The sequence below is a fragment of the Stegodyphus dumicola genome, chromosome 10 (assembly GCF_044657685.1).
Source record: "Stegodyphus dumicola isolate Sdum_Otavi_A_Nest chromosome 10, ASM4465768v1".
Taxonomy (NCBI): domain Eukaryota; kingdom Metazoa; phylum Arthropoda; class Arachnida; order Araneae; family Eresidae; genus Stegodyphus; species Stegodyphus dumicola.
The window spans coordinates 95,777,773-95,797,797 of NC_140777.1; the positions used below are offsets into that span (position 1 = coordinate 95,777,773).

General features: G+C 31.0%; 1 protein-coding gene across 2 annotated transcripts in view; it reads right to left on the bottom strand.

Moving 5' to 3' along the window:
• omd (integrator complex subunit 5 omd) overlaps positions 1-20,025 on the bottom strand; it is a 54,838-nt gene that overhangs the window by 3,111 nt on the left and 31,702 nt on the right. For both annotated transcript variants that reach the window (XM_035355113.2, XM_085825281.1), the window contains 2 exons: positions 15,845-16,029; positions 2,740-3,879 (listed from right to left, as the gene is read on the bottom strand). In XM_035355113.2, the coding sequence (XP_035211004.1) occupies positions 2,740-3,879; positions 15,845-16,029 (1,325 nt within the window). The remainder of the gene's footprint in view (positions 1-2,739; positions 3,880-15,844; positions 16,030-20,025) is intronic.

Sequence of the window (20,025 nt, forward strand, 5' to 3'; positions counted from 1 at the left end):
AGTTTTTAAGCGAAAACAGATTGTTCTATGCAGGGGACAACAACAGTTTGTTCATTTATTGCATGTTTTTTGAAGGTGAAATAAATCCCTATGTATACAATGAGGAAAGGGGGAGGGAAGTGTTTATTGTGAATGTTTCTTGCGTGCTTAATTTTATTAACTGACTGTTGCTTTGTGTAATTCTTAGTGTGCTGCCATTTTTGAAAATGGCTTTTCTCTTTCACATCTTCACTTGTCAAAAAATTAGTTGCTAATGGTTGCAGACTTTTCGAAAAAGAAGTGCAAATATTCAGAAAATACTCCTCCACCCTGTAAATAGATAAAATGTACCACTCCAGTAAATAGATATTTTTGAGAAAATTTTAAAACTATTACTGGCATGTCCCTTTTTCACAGAATATTATATTCTTTAATCAATAATAAATATATTTCAATGAACTGAAAATTTTAATCTTTTAAAAGAAGAATCATATTATTCCACATATGGCATATTTGTTTCACTAGGGATACTTCTTTTGAGTTGGGAACATTTAAACAGACTTACATATTTGTCAAAATCAAAGAAATAACATTTAAAGTAAATAATGATCACTGTGAAATTATGATGGATGTAGAATGATGATGGTTGTCACTGTAGAAGATTGGTATATAACAATAACACTTTTGGATTAAAATTTAGCCTTGCAAATAAGCAGAAAAACTGTGAATATTACTTTACTGATAAATCTAAAATTGAAATTGTAAAAAAAAGTATTAGTTTAAATCATTATATTTTTTATGTTAAAAAAAAATTCAAAAGTACAGCAATAAATAACGACTAAAACATTACAACATAATGATGATAATAGTTAGCAGATATTTTCATTACCATTTCATTTATATTATTTCTAATATAATAAAATAGAAAATAAACTTTCTTTTCATTGAAAATATGACAATACCAAAACCATTCACACTGAAGCATTTTGCTATAATCCTATCAGTTGGATAGTTGAGTGTATAAAAAATGGAATTCACATTAAAAGAAGGCCAAATGGGAAAAATTTCTGATCTAAAATTATAAAAACAATAATTTCTTTATCAACATGAATATTAAAAGCCTACATTTAAAATTTATATTTTGAGGGAAGAAAAAAAGCATTTTATTTATATAAAAGGTGTATTTCATAAGCCTCATCCGATTATGAAATCCCACCAAACATGAAGTTTGTACAGCAGAAATGATTCTTTATTTAGTTCAACAAAAAAATACAGATATAGCACACAAAAAACTTAAATCACTCATCATAATTTTTCACATTACTTCGCCACTGTTCATCCATTCTTCAAAGTCATATATTGTGACTTTTTCTGATCTAGTAACACTAAAAATATGTTACCTTATGCAGTACCAAATATTAATAATTTTTTCAAATACGAGGGAAAAATAGAACTTAAAATTTTCTTTACAAAAATTAAATGAGCTTATCAAAAATTAATCAAATTTAATTTAAACCAAAATGAATTTCTTGTGATTATGTAGTGATGCCATTATTGTCACTAAAGCACACTGTCTGGTGAGAATGTATACTTGTTAATAGTACTACAAGCTCTAAAATGGCATAAAAAATATATCATTTATTCATTTTTTCCCCTAAAATTACTTTTGGTTACTTGAGCTTTTAAGGTTAGTTGAATGCCGGATAGTCGGGCTTTTACTGTACTTTCTGATTATTTGCACTTCAATTGAAAAGTTGAGTAAAGGTATTGATGAATTAACACAGCATAATCAGCAAAAATCACTCACATAGTGACTCCGGTACGCATATATGTAATCCCCATGTATTTGAATACACTTGGATTTGCACTTTTGAAATTCAATGTTGATTTTTCTGATTAGTCTGATTTCTGGTTTTTGCACCAAGTTCATTCGTTTTTGTCACAACAAATCTTATGTGACTGTGGAGTTTATCAGCTCATAGAAAAGAATGCATTGCATTCCTTCAGAAATATGGTATTTTACCCAATAATAAAAATACACAAATTCAACAGTTTTAATTTTTAAACAATCAAATTACATATAGAACTGCAATGTGGTAAATTGCAAGCAAAGTAACAGAATGCAGGTCAGAAACTTGTTTCCAGATAGTCTACAACAGCTGTTCTGGGCAAAGGAATATATGTCAATGAAATTCTGTGAAGAAGACTCTCCAAACACAACTATCATGTAGTATAATTATTTCCAAGAAGTATATGTGTCTTCTATGAAAAAAAGAAAAATGCAAAACAACAAGAGGCTTTTGGATGCATCATCGAAACAGACACAAGAATACCCAAACCAAAGTTTCTCTCCAGAGTTCAAGAATACTCTTGAAAGTTGCCTATGAGTTTGCAATTTTTCACTGAGGATGCAGATAATGAGAAAATACCCAAAATAATTATTAATTATGTCTTAATTATATGGAACTCATTTATGAGAATTATATGGAACTCCAGAATCATGCATTCCTAGAAGAGATCAAATATTCTTACTATTATGTTTAAAATAAAAAACTCGTAGATAAATAATGCAAAACTAATTTGCTTTATAAAAACATATTACAGCAGCAAAATTTCCCATCTTATTTGATAATATTCCTAGCATACAACAGCAAAAATAGCTTTATCAAAATGCTTTTTGCATATCAGATGTCAGAAAATCATATAAAATCAAATTTGATAATGTGAATTTTGGTTCAAAACACAGACCTATTTACTTACCTTTAAATAATCTTCATCAGGCCATGGTAAACCATTAAACATCACATCAGGTGATATTAATTCTACCATAAGCAGAGAAACAATCTTCATACCAGGAATCAGTGACATATTTGAATTTGAAATTTCATCCAGGGGAAATCGCCAAGATGCTTTACAACATGCCTGTATAACATCAAGTATTACTTGCTTATTAAGCATCACAATGTCTTTAGCCATCTTTTGCTTCCTATTAGCAACCCTTAATCCAGAACCAATAATACCAGAATGAAAAACTGAAGAATGACTTTGTGGAAGAGTAATGGATGACAGATATTTCACATTTTCATTCAAGAGATAAGTAGGACTGGGTGTATTTTTTAAATCAGGCTGCCCTTTTGATCCAAATATCACTGCATACTTTTTATCGATTATACCTTCCAAAAGCATGCGAATGACAGCATGCTGCGCGGAAGATTGCTGACATAAATTTGATAGTAAACTTTTAACATTATTAATTAAAGTAATCTTAATAACCAAATCCAAATTCTCCCTGCCTAAAAGATGAAAAAAATAATTGACAACAGATGAACACACAATAAAAAGAGAACTCATTGGCATCTGTTTGGGATTAACACAAATGGAAAGAAGTTCTACAACAGCATCTGAATAATCAGTATTTCTGCTATTTACTTGTCCAGCCAATACTTCTAAATTAAGAGACATACCTTGAGCTACTAAAGTATGCCACTGTTCTCTTTGACATAGATTAGTGATGTTTTGTATCAGAGTTACTGGTTTTTCAATTCTGTTTGATTTCAACTCTGCCATCTCATGGGAAATTGTAGAACAAAGGGCATTTGGTTGATGCATTCGGATATCTGTATAAATATTACTGACAAAGGGTGCAGATCCTTCAACATTACTTAACAAGAATCCAAGAACAAACACAGTTGCTGGATCTTCACCGTGGAAACAGATAAGCTTTAACAGATTTAAAACCCAGCTAGCTTTACTGGTATCTGGATTAGATAAACAAGTAATTAAATCAGCAACATGACTTTTAAGAAAATGCAGTAGTGGTATTTCAGCAGCTCCACCATATGCACGTCGTTGAATCTCTAATAAAACAGAATCTAGAATCAGACCAGCAGCTTCTCTTATCTAAAAGAAAAAATATATCATTCATTAATTATAAAACCAATCTTTGATGCTTCATTTATTATTATTATCACTAACCCCTCCCCCAAAATCTTGCTATTACAGAATGTAAAACAAGATTCTCTAAACTGCTGAAAGTTTTATGTGTAGATATTCATTAAAAATCTAGTCAATAATCAATAAGAACAAATGACTAGTTTAATATGAAATTATAAACTGACTACTTTGAAAACACATTACTATGGAAAACATCAATCTTTTGGGAAAGAGGGGGAAGTCATAAAAGCAATTTTTCTCCCTACTAACTGAGATTCCAGTATGTCGCTTTCAAACTTGAGCTGGTTAGAGAATCACAAAGTGGCCAATGATAATACATTGGTTGATGTTAGCCAAGACTACGCTTTCAGCCCTTGATTGGCTGCAAAGGGGAGGGTTAACATTTTTCTATCTCACATAAATAATAAGTGAAACCCCAAGGCATATTATTTGGAGTGGTATGTTGCTCATACTTGTTTCATTGTTTTCCATTGCAGCAGGAAAGAGAGAAAGAATTAAAGCCTGAAGAACTTAAGTTCAATCAATATAACAAATTGCACTCTTCTGTAACTTTCTAATTTGATCCAGTTTAATAGTTTTTACAGACTATAACTATTAAAATGTGAAGTTTCCATTATATAAAAAGTAAGTTTCTAATTTTGGAGCTGCAGCAGGTTCCGCAAAGTGAACGCTTATTTGGTACTTTCCTCCTATATCAGCCTTGGCGAGAGAAAATGCCTCCCCCCCCCAAAAAAAAACTTATTTTGGTTTATATTTTGAACATTATAGAAGGCAAAAATTTTTGATTACTGAAATTTGTGGAAAAAATGTGGAGAACTGATAATAAATAAGGATGATAAAACAGAAGTTTTCTATTATGATAGCAATGCCCCAAGCAACTAATGGACAGAGAAATTATATATGATTTTACACTACCGATACTGAAGAAAATGACAACAGGTTTTTGAAAACGAAAAGATTTCAGTTGATAGTTTAGTGCAATTCTTCTTAAATGTTTTTATTCATGACTCCTTTCTTATCATCGAATTTTTTTTTACAACCCTAGATATTAAATATATAATAAAGCAATTAATATTTTGCCGTAAGTAATTTATTTCTTTGGTAAACAGTATACATACGGAGAGTAATAATTCTAAGATTTGTTTCACCTGTTTAACCCTTTGATGTGCAGTGGTTGCACGTTGAAACCACCAATTTTCGAATTTTTTTCTCTTCTTCCTTCTGAAATTTTTGAGTGAAAAACTGATTGATTACTGATCTTTTACCTCTAAATAACACAAAATGATTGCAGAATCATACATTTTTTAGGTCTTAGTACTTCAAATCAAATGCCTTTTAAAATTCGTTTTCAATGAAACAAAATAACTTCCTTTTATTAATATAACTTTAAATTTCCAAAGTTATTCATAGCACAGCATTATTTATATCATAAACAATAAAAAATAGCAATAATTAAACTGCATATATAAAAAGCCTATGTATATTTATGGCATTTGCTTTCTGGTTTCAGGGCGAAACCACTGATCCACTAGAACATTGTGTCACAATGCTCATTATCCTCTAGAGGCTCAGTGGTCATGCCCTGAAACCACTGCTCTTTACAATGGTGTTTGCTGCTTTTCAAATAGGAATTTTTTTTTTTTTTTTTCTTTTTTTTTTTTTTCATGGACATAGATAAAGGGCTTTGAAATAACAGAGTTATTTTATTACTTGCACCAGTGAAAAAGTTCCCCCCCCCATAGATTTTTCTCTCATCTTAACACACTTGCTTTCTTTGATTATATAATATAAGGTACACTTTGCTATAATTAAAAAGAGAAATCGCATATAAGTTTTATTTAAATTAAAAATATTTTGGGATGAAATACGAATAGGAAAAGAAAGATCCGTACCAAAGCCAAAAAGACCAAGACCCCCCCCCTTCAAAAAGAGACTAAATAACCAAGACCCAGTAAAATGCAAATCCAGCCAGTGTACATTTTGTAGCACAAGGGAGAAACTTCATAGAACAAGATACATGTGCGAATCGTGCAATGTGGTCTACACATATACCAAAAAGACAAAACATGCTTTGAAGAGAGTCACAAAAAATTTCTTCTTTATAGGAAAAAAAAAAAAAAAAAAAAAAAACTAGGTGGTTTCCCCCCCTCCTTTTTTTAAATTATTACTTTACTGACATAAATGTTTATTTTTAAATTTTTCCTGACGATTCACTTTGTAAAATAATGCAAAAAATTTACATATAATGCATTTTTTTAAATTAGATTTTTTTTTAAATTCGCAAATTTTATCATTTATTGGAAATGCACATGGAAAAAGGTAAGTTTTTGCCACTACTACCTCAGTAAGTTTCATGGTCCTAGATGCGCGCTGGTTTCTTAGTGCGACTACCAACAACAGATCAATGGGGAACAGCAGATTTTTTTAAATTCATATATTATTTGTCTCTAGTATCATAATATTCAATTTCTAGAAATTTTTTGTTAAAAATTATGAAAATAATATTGCACACATCAAAGAGCCAAAGGTTAGTCAAAAGAAAATCACATTTTAATGAGATGGATCTGCTTGTTTTTTGGTGCATAAAAAATTAATATCTTGGTGTAATATTTGACACTGCTTAGCATAATACTTCTCCAATGTTTTTCAGCTTTCAATATCTGAATTTAATAAATGCTAAAGCTGGAAAAGTCATTTCATGTAAGTATGTGATGCTTGAATGGCAGAACATTTAATGTGATTTCAAAAATTTTGTGATTGGAATACTAGTTCCAATACCAAATTCAGTCACGGATTTTTGTGGAAACTCAGATTTTAAATCTGAATCACTCGACAGCTAAACAAATTCGTTTCGGGATTTATATGGTAGGTGTTTAATCTCCTAATTGTCAATTGATATAATTTCTTTAAAAATACCATTAATATACTTTCTCTAAATGCATGTATCTGAATTAATTTTTCCAACCTCGACTGAGATTGTTACCTACAGTTTAAGAAATGCTGGTTTAATAGAAATTCGTGATATGGCAATTACAAGACTTGAATAATGGAACTTTGTAACTAAAGAAAAAATTATTCTCATCTCTAAAATTAGAAAGAACATATTAGAACAAAAAACAGCTTAAACAAAAATTACATTGAAAGAAATGTTTAAAAACAAATATTTGATACGAGGGCCATCCAGGAAGTAGATTACGTTTCCGTCTGTGTCCGCTAGGGGCGGGGCTAGCGCGGCCATCTTGGGGTCAGAGCGTTGCGCAGCTGCTCAGTCTGCATCTAGCCATGCTAGTGAGAGGTTCGTGCTGTGCTCCGTTCAGATACTGTGACGGTTTGAAATGTCTGCGTTAATTGAAAATCCCGCGAGCTGCGAGGTGCGCTCAGTAATAAGGTTTCTGACTGCAAAAAACTGTAAACCGATAGAAATCTATCGGCAGCTTCGTGAAGTGTATGGGGACAACATTATCACTGAAGGTGGAGTGCGTCAGTGGGTCATAAGATTTCAAAATGGCCGAACCAATGTTCACGACGAAGATCGAAGTGGGAGACCCAGCATAGTGACCGCCGAACTTCTCGAAAAAGTCGATGCTAAAGTCCGTGAAAATCGAAATTTCACAATAACGGAACTTTCTTTGAGTTTTCCACAAATTTCGCGAAGTTTGTTGCACGAAATCATCAGCGAAAAGCTTGGTTACCACAAGTTTTGTGCAAGATGGATTCCAAAAATCTTGACAGAGGACCACAAAAATCAGCGAATGGCTGCAGCGCTGAACTTTTTGGACGCTTACCATAAGGATGGTGACTCTTTACTCGATCGCATCGTTACTGGTGACGAAACATGGGTGAAACATGTGAACTGTGAAACGAAATTGCAATCAATGCGTTTTGATGACGACGCACAGCTGCAAGAAGAGGTAACGAAGTGGTTGAAGGCGCAGGCGGCCGAATTTTTTGACGAAGGAATTTCCAAGCTCGTACATCGCTACGATAAATGCCTTAATTTGTATGGTGACTATGTAGAAAAGTAGTATTTGAGTGTGGCTTTCATCTGTATATAATAAAATTTGTTTCCTATACTTTGTTTATTTTTTTATTCCAAAACGTAATCTACTTTCTGGATAGCCCTCGTATTTATAAAACAAACAAATATTTTGATTCATTTAAGATCATAAATGTTTTATTATTTCCTAAATAACTATTTAATATATTTAATTTTATAATTTCTATATGTTATCTTATTAGATTTAACCTGATAATCTAAAATCTGGAAATTTCCAAAATCTAAAATCACCGAAGTCATGATGATTCTGGATCTCTGACATCCTATTACTTTCATAAATTTTTATAAATGCTTGCATTTATATGCTTTTAATTTTGCTTTTACGTATTTCTGCAACTTTAAATATTATTTGTATTTACTTATTTATTTATTTGATGCAAAATGAATGTAATATTTTATTTATTGTATAATTTATTTAATTTTGAATTTGTGGTCACTTACTGAATTTTATGTGTTACAGCATGTATCATTTTATAAAAATTTTGGTACTTTTATATTATCAGGACCAGATAAAGAAATGTATGTATGTATGTATGTATGGATGGATGTGTAAACGTATGTGTGCTGTTTATACATATGCACATACATACACACATGTATACATTCATTACATTTCTGAATCCAGTCCTGATAACAGAACAGTACCGAACTTTCAATACCGAGTTGAGTGACATTAAAATTGTAAAGCTAGTTCAGGTAAAACTAAAGAAATGAGTAGAAACACTCCTACCGAGGCTTAGTGAACACTTTCAAGGAAATACATTTTTAAAGCCCCTAAGAGTGATTTTCCAGAAAGGGTCTTACTACAGTCAAAAGTCGTTAATCCGGACTCGTCGGGACTTCGGCGATTCCGGATTATCGATTTTTCCGGATTAGAGATCATCAGTTTAAATCTGGTAAAATGGCATGCAGAAATTATAAAATTAAAAATATGAAACCGTAATTTACGAAATAAAGAACAATTATGATCTAAAAAGTATCAAAATTTACAAAAAAAAAAAAAAAAAAAAAAAAAAAAAAAAAAAAAAAAAAAAGGGAAAGCTTAATATTTATTTGTTTACTTTATTAAACATTTCTTTCAATGTAAGTTGTTTAAGTTGCCTTGTTTTTTATGTGATAATACATTCTCTTTAGTTCCTTAAACAGACATAATTTCTTGTTCAATTACAAAGTTCCACTGTTCAAGTCCTATAATTGCTGTGTCGAGAATACCGACTAATTTGTCAATCGAAATTTTTTCGTTTTCAATAACCTCGGTGTCACTTTCTTCGCTATCGGAAGCGAATTATAATGACGAGGCATTTGATTTAAATCATATCAAAGATGGAGTACATCGAGGGGAAATACCACATTTAGTAAGCAATTATAAGCCAAATAAAATAAAAACATCTGCCCTTAAGATAAGGATAGTGTTGACAGATCAACTTCCAATTCATTGCGCTCCGCGGTGTTAAAGATAAACAAAGTTTAGATAAACAAACGTTAAAGTTTAGATAAACAAAGGATATGCCTTTATCCATTTTTTGCAGCAATTCCACTTTTTGTTTAATGGACTCCGAAAGATACTTTCGCTTTGTATATCTTTTACATATTAGTAAATATATATCGGAAATTCTATTTGAAATAATTAAAAGTTCACGCTTACTTTTATAAAATTGCTCTAACAGTCTGCAAAAAATAATAAGCCAGATCCAATTCGAAGATTAAGGAACAACACAATCTGCAACATTAACTGAAATAGATAATTAGATAATTTTAGCTTAGCTTATCCCGTCCATTATACATTAAACGCGCATTTGTAAACGTATTTTGTGCACACGCAAATTCGCAGGCGTAAAGGTCTTACGTCAACGCGACGCATGCGCAGAAAGTTTGTAGCTTTGAGGTCCGGATTATGGGTGTCCGAATTAACGACTTTTGACTGTATATCCTTTTACTAAAGCTATCAATAAGAGGCTCCAGTGGATTGTGTAATTGGTAAATCTAAGCTATTAGTCATGCAACTATTACTATATTGTTCAATGATTACTGCTTAACACTTTGCTTTTGAGCCATTTTCATTACATGCAATATTCCACATCTGTTGGCTTTATCTTTCTCTCTCTAGGTTATTTATAGCTGTTTATATTGCCTGTAAAAGCTGTTATTCAATGTAGTTTAAAGTCTTTCTGCTGATCTAGCTAACTCAGTTAAAAAGACATCCTCAAATCCACAGAAAGTAATAAATAAATCTTCTATTTGGGTAAGTGGGTTAAAAAAATTAAACAAGTTATATGCTCAACTATTAATTATAGTCCTTTCCACACAGGGAAGTTCATTTTGAAATTTATGCCGATCAATACTCTACTTAATGTGACTGGACTAAAATAATATTTTAATAATACTGGTAATCCTATACCCAACAAATCTAGTTTTCAGTGATTTTTTTTTAAACCTGAGAAATAAAAGATCTGATTATTGTTAAGGTTTTGATCTGCTGGGCATTAAAAAAATTAAGAATATCCCAAATACTTAATTTTTGTGTATCACTGAAAATCAGTGAAAATGAAAGTGCCAAATTAAAAATAAATTATTTTATGATTTTAAACTGCAACTATATACTAAAATTGTTTACCTTCCTGTACATTAAATAAAACAGATCATGGAATATAAAGTTAGATTTTAATGTACAGCACTTGATTAAAGAGGACTATCAAAAAATATGTTTTCCACTTTAGTTTTATTCACATTAAAATTTATATTCCATTTTTTATGTAAACAGCAAAATAGCTATCACTGCTTCTAAAACTTCTATAGGTTGCATACACATAACTGTTTTACATTTGCGCATTACAATTCCTTAAAAGCAGAAAACATTCATTCAGTTTACACTAAAAATGAATTTTTCTTTAAAGAGTGAAACTAAGTCTCAATTTATGTAACAAAATTAAAACAATTAATTCAACTGAATTGAATTAATAAACTTCACTTAAAGTGTACATACAAACTGTGAATTATCAAAAATTTAATATAATTGTCCTTATTTTAAAATGTTTATAACCATAATTCACCAAAACACAAAACTGATGCTATCATAATTACTTAATAAATGCATATTTTTTAGAATCTCAGAATTTAAGGAAAGCAGTATTTCAACATTCTCCATATGTAATAGTAAAGCAGAAATTAAGGTTAATTCTCCTTGTGATAGAACAAAATAATGTAAAGTGTGCAACATAATTCGTAATGCAGTGATTTTTTTGCAAGAAGACATTTTTAATTCCATAATCAAAGAAGAAAAAAAAAGCATTTTGTCTAAAGCAACTGTGAATTTTTAGTACTTTTAAACTGAATAAAAAGTAAATCAACAGAAAACTAAGAACTCATCAAGTGCTTAAAAATAAAAAACAATTAAATTTTTTTTAATAACATTTTAACAATATTAAGCTACACAGTAAGATTTTTGACAAAACATATCAATTATGCATTCATATAAGAAAAGGAGTAAACTAAAAAAAGTATGGAAAAATATATTGATTCAATTAGCCTGAAGTCATCTCTATTTTCTAAATCAACTTCTCTTTTGACCATTTCATTATTTATAAGAAAATATTATATTTGCTTGCATATTTTTCCCTACTTTTTTTCAGCATATAATTTAGGAACTACTCCTTTATGGCAAAATGTACAATTTACACACCAGAAGGTAATTATTTTGTGCAAGTAAAAAGAATATTATTGAAATTGATAAATCCTTTGAAATATGTAATATATTAGTGTAATTTTACGTGTGCTTTTCAACATACTATATTTATTATTTAAGCCATTTCTTTAGAAATAATATACATAGCATATTTTTCCCATTCCATGTTTCAAGCAATAAAATTGATACGAAAAGCGCAAAAATATACAAGTAAATGTGCTATATATTTCAAAATGAAAGATTAATTAAAATATACAAGTAAATATGCTATATATTTCAAAATGAAAGATTAATTATTTAAATCAATATTAAATTTTATTTAAATGACTATTTGTATCATGGAAAAATAAAAAAAAAAGTATTTCAGAAATATTACTGCTTTCTAATTATCAATATCCCAATCAAAAGTCTCAAAGTACTGATGAGGCAATGCACCATGCCACCAAAAAGGCATCCAGATATGCATATAGCACACATCTGTTTGAGTGCATGTGGATTTGTACTTTTGAGATTCGATTGTAATTTTTCCAATTAATATTTCTTTTTGCTTTGAGTATAATTAATTTTGCATAATGATTTATAATGAGACGACTGTGGAATTCACTGGACTATAAAAGAGAGAGCATCACACTTCTTCAGAAATATACTACTTTTCTTGACAATACAGAATGATAAAATCTGCACTCTGAAGTTGTACTTCTTAAATTGCAAATTTTATGAAAATGTTAAATGAAAAATAATGCAGGCTCGGAAACTGCTTTCAAGATAACAGTATCTTCTTTACAACAGCTGTTTCTTTACTTATAGTTGGACTAAAAAATACGCATCAATGAAATTTCATGAAGAAGAACTGCGATTATCCCCTAACACAACTATTGATTGATGGAATTACCTCCGAGAAATGTGTGTCTCATCTACTGAAAAAGAAATCATTGTGTTTCTTCAGAAATATAGAGTGTTCCCCAGCAATACAGAAAGATAAAATTTCTTCTCTGAAGTTGTACTTCTTATACACCGAATTTATGAAAATGCAATATGAAAAATTGCAAGCAAAGTGTTAGAATGTGGGCTGGAAACCAGCTTCAAGATAGCAGTACCTTGTTTACAATAGTTGTTTATCTTATTTATTATTGGACTAAATATACATAAATGAAATTTTGTGAAAAGAACGGGGATTATCCACTAACACCCCTATTGGCAGATGTAATTTTTGGCTGAGTAAAATTAAACATGCTATAAATTAATTTATGTGGTTTCAATTTTTTCATCAATTTAAATAGCATAAAAATAATGTATATAAGAGTATATAGAGATTTTAAAAAGCTACTGAATTAATTAGATGAACACTCTTCTTATTAACTTCCACAATTTTATTTGATTGGAATAATTAATTTCTTAACTTTATGTCAATAAAAGTTAATATTGGCTGAACTGTAATTACAGTACTACTTGCTTATAACAAGCCCTGATTTAACAAGAAAATCAAAAATATTTGATTGGTACAATATTAAGTCTATGGGAGCATTAACTCGCTCTTAAGGAGCAAACTCCAGTTTATAGTAAGCAATAGTATTGTGATTCATAAAATTTCTATTGACTTCGATCTCTCCATCTCAACTAATCCTTTCTTGGAAAAATTTCTTCAACATTTTAAAGTCAACCAAAAGTTAGTAATTGTCATAAGCCTTGTGCATATATGACGGCAACCTTTTCAATCTCTGGGAGTGATCAGGACTGAATTTTTACCACCGAATTCTACATGTGTTAACCAGCCAATGGACTAAGGAATCATCAGAAGTAGAATAGAATCATCAAAGATAGAAGAGAAAAAATAGGAACAACCTCAAATGCTAATGTACATATACTCAAAGCAATAAGTTAAATGAATTATGTATGAGAAAATGTTACATCAACATGCATTACCAGTTGCTTCTGTAAGGCTGAATTGGACATTTCTCAAGACGGCAGATCACTAAAGAGGAAGTGGAGATCTTGGTAAATTTGGAAATGAGTGGAGAAGAATTTGGAAATTTGTATATGTTGACAGTGATGTTAATTACTTCCAAGATACCTACTCCCAAGGTTACTGTAGCTGAAATTCAAGCAAAAGCAGATGAAAAAAATAATGAAAAAGGCGTTGATAATAACAAATGTGAAGAATTTTAATCTGAACTGCCCTAAACACACTCAATAGCTTTTGAGTTCAAAGTATATTAACCAACTTCCTTTCACCTGCACAGAAATAAAAAATAAAGCATTTATAATACAGTATGTGTGAATTTTTATGATATTTTCCTAAACCCATTTTTTTACAAGCACTTGGTTATAGTGAGCAAATATCATGGTCCCTTCACGCTCGTTATAAGAGAGTTCCAAGTTTGTAAATTCAAATAGGTTATACATTTTGTTTTATGCATAAAAGTAAATTCTTTGTTCCTTTTTAGTATAGTAAAAGTAAAGAAAAGAATTTCAGAAGTATTAAATTAGTTTTGTGTTAGTGCTTATACAGTTAAAAGTCTTTAATTCGGACGTCCATAATAGGCCCACAGGCGGCCGAGTGGTAAAGTCGCTGAACACTGGTAGTTCGGTCCGAGGTCGCTGAACACTGGTAGTTCGGTAGAATCCCGCGAACGGGCTGGCTGCATGGGTGTTTTCGTGGTTTTTCCCCCATGTGTAACGTGTATAGGAGCCAGTTTCCCTTAGAAAGCCCTCCACGAAGGCATACCTCCCCTTAGGCAGATAGCCCTTGAGGCTTTGCCGTAATTAAATAACCTAACCTAACCGGGTGTTCATAATCCGGAATGATCTATAATTCGAACCTCAAAGCTACAAATTTTCTGCGCATGCGTCAACGCATAATGCGCTACTGCATGCGCATAATACCTTTACGCATGTGCATAATACATTTATGCATGTGTATAACGGACGGTACAAACTAAGCTAAACTGATCTAATTATCTATTTCAGTTAATGTTGCAGATTGCTTTGTTCCTTAATCTTCTAATTGGATCCGGCTTATTATTTTTTGCAGACTGTTAGAGTAATTTTATAAAAGTAAGCTTGAACTTTTGATGATGTCAAAAAGAATTTCTGATTCTGGAGCTACCAAAGGATCTACAAAGCGAAAGCATGTTCCCATGTCCATCAAACAAAAAGTGGAATTGCTGCAAAAAAATGGATAAAGACATATCCTTTGTTTCTCTAACCATTCCGAAATCTGTTTATCAATTTCACACTGCTCCGCCGGGGAAGGGGGGGGGCACGCAATGAACTGGAAGCTGATCTGTCAGCACTATCCTTATCTTCAGCGCAGATGTTTTTATTTTATTCAGCTTATAATTCCTTACTAAATGTAGTATTTCATCTCGATGTACTCCGTCTTTGATACGATTTAAATCAAATTCCTCGTCATTAGAAATATCACGAATCCACATCAAATAGTTTTTTTATTGGTATTTTCTAATTTCGACTATGAGTAATGTATGCTTTACGCATGCGCGCATTGAAAGAAATGTTTAATAAAGTAAACAAATAAATATAAAGCTTTTTTTTTTTTTTTTTTTTTTGCAAATTTTGATACCCTTTAGATCATAATTGCTCTTTATTTCATAAATTACGGTTTCACATTTTTAATTTTATAATTTCTGAATGCCATCTTACCAGATTTAAACTGACGATCTATAATCCGGAAAAACTGATAATCAGGAATCGCCGAAGTCCCGACGAGTCCAGATTAAAGACTTTTGTCTGTATAAATAAAAATAAATTTTGCTTTATTTTTATTGGAACAGAAATAAAGGTCATGTTCAGATAAACAAAATTAGTTTCATTAAATAAATTTTTCAAAAAAATCAAAGTTTATTTATCTTTATGGAAATAAAAATATTCTTACTAACTGTATAATTTTTGAAGTTTTGCAGCAATTTAACTACCTCAATGTTTTGAAAATCCAACAGCAAAATGAGTTGGATAATCTGTAATGCATATATAATAGATCTTCAATTATCCAGCTGTTTGAAGATCTATTTATATATGCATTACAGATATAAAGTTTAAACTTAAATCTAATTTTAAAGTAACATGAAACTAATAGAACTAATTTAAACTGTAAAAGAACAGAAAAAATTATATAACTGAATCAATTGCAATCAGTAATTTTCTAAAAATATTACCCCAACATGAATATACATGGACGATGGTGGCATAATATTCAGTAGACATCTAATTACTTGACAACCACCATCACTACGAAGAAGCAGATGAACCACTAAATTTGCTAATCCTTCAGTTCCAGGAATTTTGGCCAATTTCCATTTCTCGACCTGATGATACATCTTATTCAAAACTTCAGGATTCACTTGAAAATAATTATAAAAAAAAATTTTCTACATAAAAATACAAAAAAGTACAGTATATAATTTTTCTATCACAAAGGAATATTTTTAAAATAACAAGAAGGAATAAATACATTATTTAATTCAAAAATTTTCATGGCTACTATATTTGATTAGCAACTGCCATTCTAAAAAAATAAAAAAAACAATTTACAAAGTAAAGAATATGTGGTACTTGCCAGTTTTATAAATGATTCCCTTGTACCAAGAAACCCAGCACTTTAAAATTAAGCTCAGTGCTTCACAATATATAGAATAGTATAAATTAGTTCATGTAGTATAGTTAGTGCTGTATTTCTCCTTGTTTGTTGTCTTTGCAAAATAGCTTTAAGATTTTTTTTTTTTGGGGGGGGGTCTTCTATCTTTGACGATGGACCAGTTTTTTAACAGTAATAAACATAATAGTGCAGATTTAAAGTATGTTTTTAACCACTGGCATTACTGTGAAGAAATGAAAATATTGTAAATATGAGGATGGTTATATAGAATTTGATTTTTCAGCAACAGAAATGAATGGTGAAGATAGACCACAATGTGTACTGTGTATGACAGTTATTGAGGCAGAGTGTATGCTTCCAAGTAAATTAAAGAGCCACTTAAAACCTAATCACCACAGTACAGTTGGCAAACCTTGTGATTTTTTTGCCAGGAATTTACAAAACCTGGGAAAAAAACGCATCAATATCAAACAGCATCTTACAAGACGACTTACAGAATCTCAAAATGTAAGAAACCTCATACCATCAGAGAACTTATTCCACTGCCTACTGTAGATATGGCAAACATCATGATTGGTGAGTTTGCTGGGAAGCTGCTTGTAAAAGTGATTTTATCCAATAACAGAATTAGTCGGAGAACACAACATGTAGGAGGAGATATCAACCATCAATTAATTGAAAAAAATTAAAGGAGTAGATTTTGGATTGTGGCTAGATAAGTCCAAATATAATAAAAATAAGGATGCTCATTTTATATGCTATGTATGGTTTATAGATGGTACGGTACAAAGTCCGAAATCTGGACTTCGAGACTTCGACGATTCCGGATTTGGAATTTTTTCCAATATTAGATCATCAGTTTAAATCTAGTAAGAGGGCAGGCAGAAATTATAAAACTAAAAAATATGAAATCGTGATTTATGAAATAATGATGGATTTATGATCTAAAGGGTATCAAAATTTACAAAAAAAAGCTTAATACTTATTTGTTTACCTTATTAGACATTTCTTTCAATGTAAGTTGTTTAAGTTGATTCGTTTCTTGTGCTAATACTTTCTCCTTAATACTGTAGACAGATATAATCTCTTGTTTAGTTACATTGTTGAAGTACTGTAACTGCTGTGTCAAGAATTCCGACTAACTTGTCAATCAAAATTTTTTTCGTTTTCAGTAGCTTCTCTGTCACTTTCTTCACTACTGGTAGCGATATTTTTTGGATCTAGAACCAGATTTTGTCATTCATTAATTGATTGATGATTGAGAAGCACTGTCATCACAATGAAAAACTTCTTTTATATCATCTTCATTTATTACCGCTTCTCCACATTTCTTTACAAAATCCATTAATTGGAAAATTTCACCTTTGGTTTGCAATATCCAAAAACCTTTAAAATTTGCGGCTATCATCATAAAATTTAGCTGTCATTCAGTATACATGTTTGGCTATGTATCATGACATTGGTGACTAAAGACACGTTGTTCCGCTAAATTTTATCTTGCTTCTGTCGTGCTCTGCCTGAATTGTATTAGTTATTTATTATATTCATGTCTATTTCTTGTGCATGCTTAAGGCTTATCAGAGTTAAATAATAATAATAAATAAATTCGTACATACACCTAAGACTTATTGAAGGCCGGTGCTAGATATGTTACCGCCTGATGGCGAGGGACTCTGTGGGTCCTAAATTCTATGACCCGGTGCAGCCAAACACGGAAGCAGCACCCTGGTGCTGCTTCCGTGTTTATGTGAATAACAAAGTCAGTTATTCTTAATTCAAATAGCACTAAATGTAATCTTTGGGTGTATGAGTAGCATCAACAAAATCTATTTTTAGCATATGAAAAGAAATTTTTTCTCGTCAAAATTTTTTAGCACATTTAACTTAAATCTGTATAAATTGCCAAGCGTAATGTCAACATAAAAGGTTACCATACTCCTTTATTATTCAATTAGTAACATAAAAAAATTGTTTAGGTATTGCTACATGAGTCATTACTCAAGTTGTCATGTGTTGATAAAGATGCGGTGATGAAAGGAAAGTATAATAAATGATTCGCCAGGTTGGCGTCAGATCAACAATGTATCTATTTGGAATGTTTAGGTTTAAGACGTATGCCAAGCAGATACACATACAAGGGTGCCAAATTACTGATCGTACAAAATGATTGTTTCTTCAGTAACAAGGTATTTTATTCAGTGTCAAAGTGAAATTAAGAATCAGGACTCTACAGCTGTTTTATTGTGCGCGGAGGGGGGAATTAAATGCACATGCGTAAAACCTAGGAGAAAAACTTTGTTAATGATTTTGAGGTCCTGATATCGGACGTCCGGATTTCAGACTTTGTACTGTAATAATATTAAAGACGCCCTTCTGTTTTGTCAAAACATCACTGCTGAAGCCAAGGCTCAGGACCTGTTCGAGATTCTTGATACATTAATATCTGAAAATAATTTGAACCGGACTAAGTGTGTTGGTGTCTGCACTGATGCAGCTCCATGTCTGGCTGTTATGGAGGATTACAGGCACTTATTCGAAGCAAATCCCCAAAGGCACTATGGACTCTTTATTGAATAAATTCTGTCAATAAATACACTCATAAACATCATAGAAATAATATAATTACTCTTGAATTTTGGTTGAATAGGTTTACTTTCACCATAGTGGCACTCAGGCCCTATTCTCAATATTCAACTGGCCCTATTCTCAATGTTCAATTACAATTACATACACAAAAAGAAAGTAAAAGAATATCACATGATGAGTTATCAAATCATTGGCACATGTTCGATGCAAATACCATAATAAAACTCAAATGATATGTATCAGAAATAATAATAATAATAATAATAATAATAAAAAAAAACAGTTTTTTCATTCAGAATTCAGTGACACTTGCAACTAACTTGCTTGCTCAGCAAAGTTCTCCTCTAACTAAGATAAAACTGGTGACTGTATTCTCCTATTATTTCCTTATACTTCCAACTGTTAAAATTAACAGTTTCAAAACTATTATTACAAAGAATGTGAATATAACTGCACTACAATAAAATATTAATAATACGACATTATAACACTGAAGAAGATACACTTAAATTATTACAGCAAAAATTTTCAGCAATTACCAGCTAACAACTACTCAAATTTTAGAAACAAGTGTTTACAGTAGAGATATACAAAATCATTCTACAAGAAGGAGATAAATATCTCAACCATTTCATTTTACCAAATTTTGATTAGGCAGTCATACAATTACTATTCTTTACCCTGTTATTCCTACCATGAGTTCCAACAAAAGCTTCTAGTTGCTTGTCTTCTTTTAAAAGTTTCCACTTGTAACGTTCTGGTAAATTTTTAAAATAATCTCATTTCCAGATTTGCTGTGTGTACTTAGTAATTCTTTGCTATTTAGAAAGTCTGTTTTCACGTACATTAGATAAATCTAGTTCAGTTAGAGTTGTGAGAGGTCTATCTAAAAACTGATCTGTGGCTGTAGTTGGCTGAAACCGGACTGAGAGTTCTTCTGTTAGAACAGTTAAGAATTCTTCCAAAGTTAAACAGTATATAACAACAATTCTTTTCAAATGACTTACATGATTTAACACTGGCTTCCCAAATTCTGCTGAAATTTTGTTACCCGAGCAGAATGAAATTCCTTCATTAGTACAAAAATTCACTACATTCTCATTTGGACACTCAATCAATTTTTGCAATTTTTTTAACTCTACATCAGTTCCAATA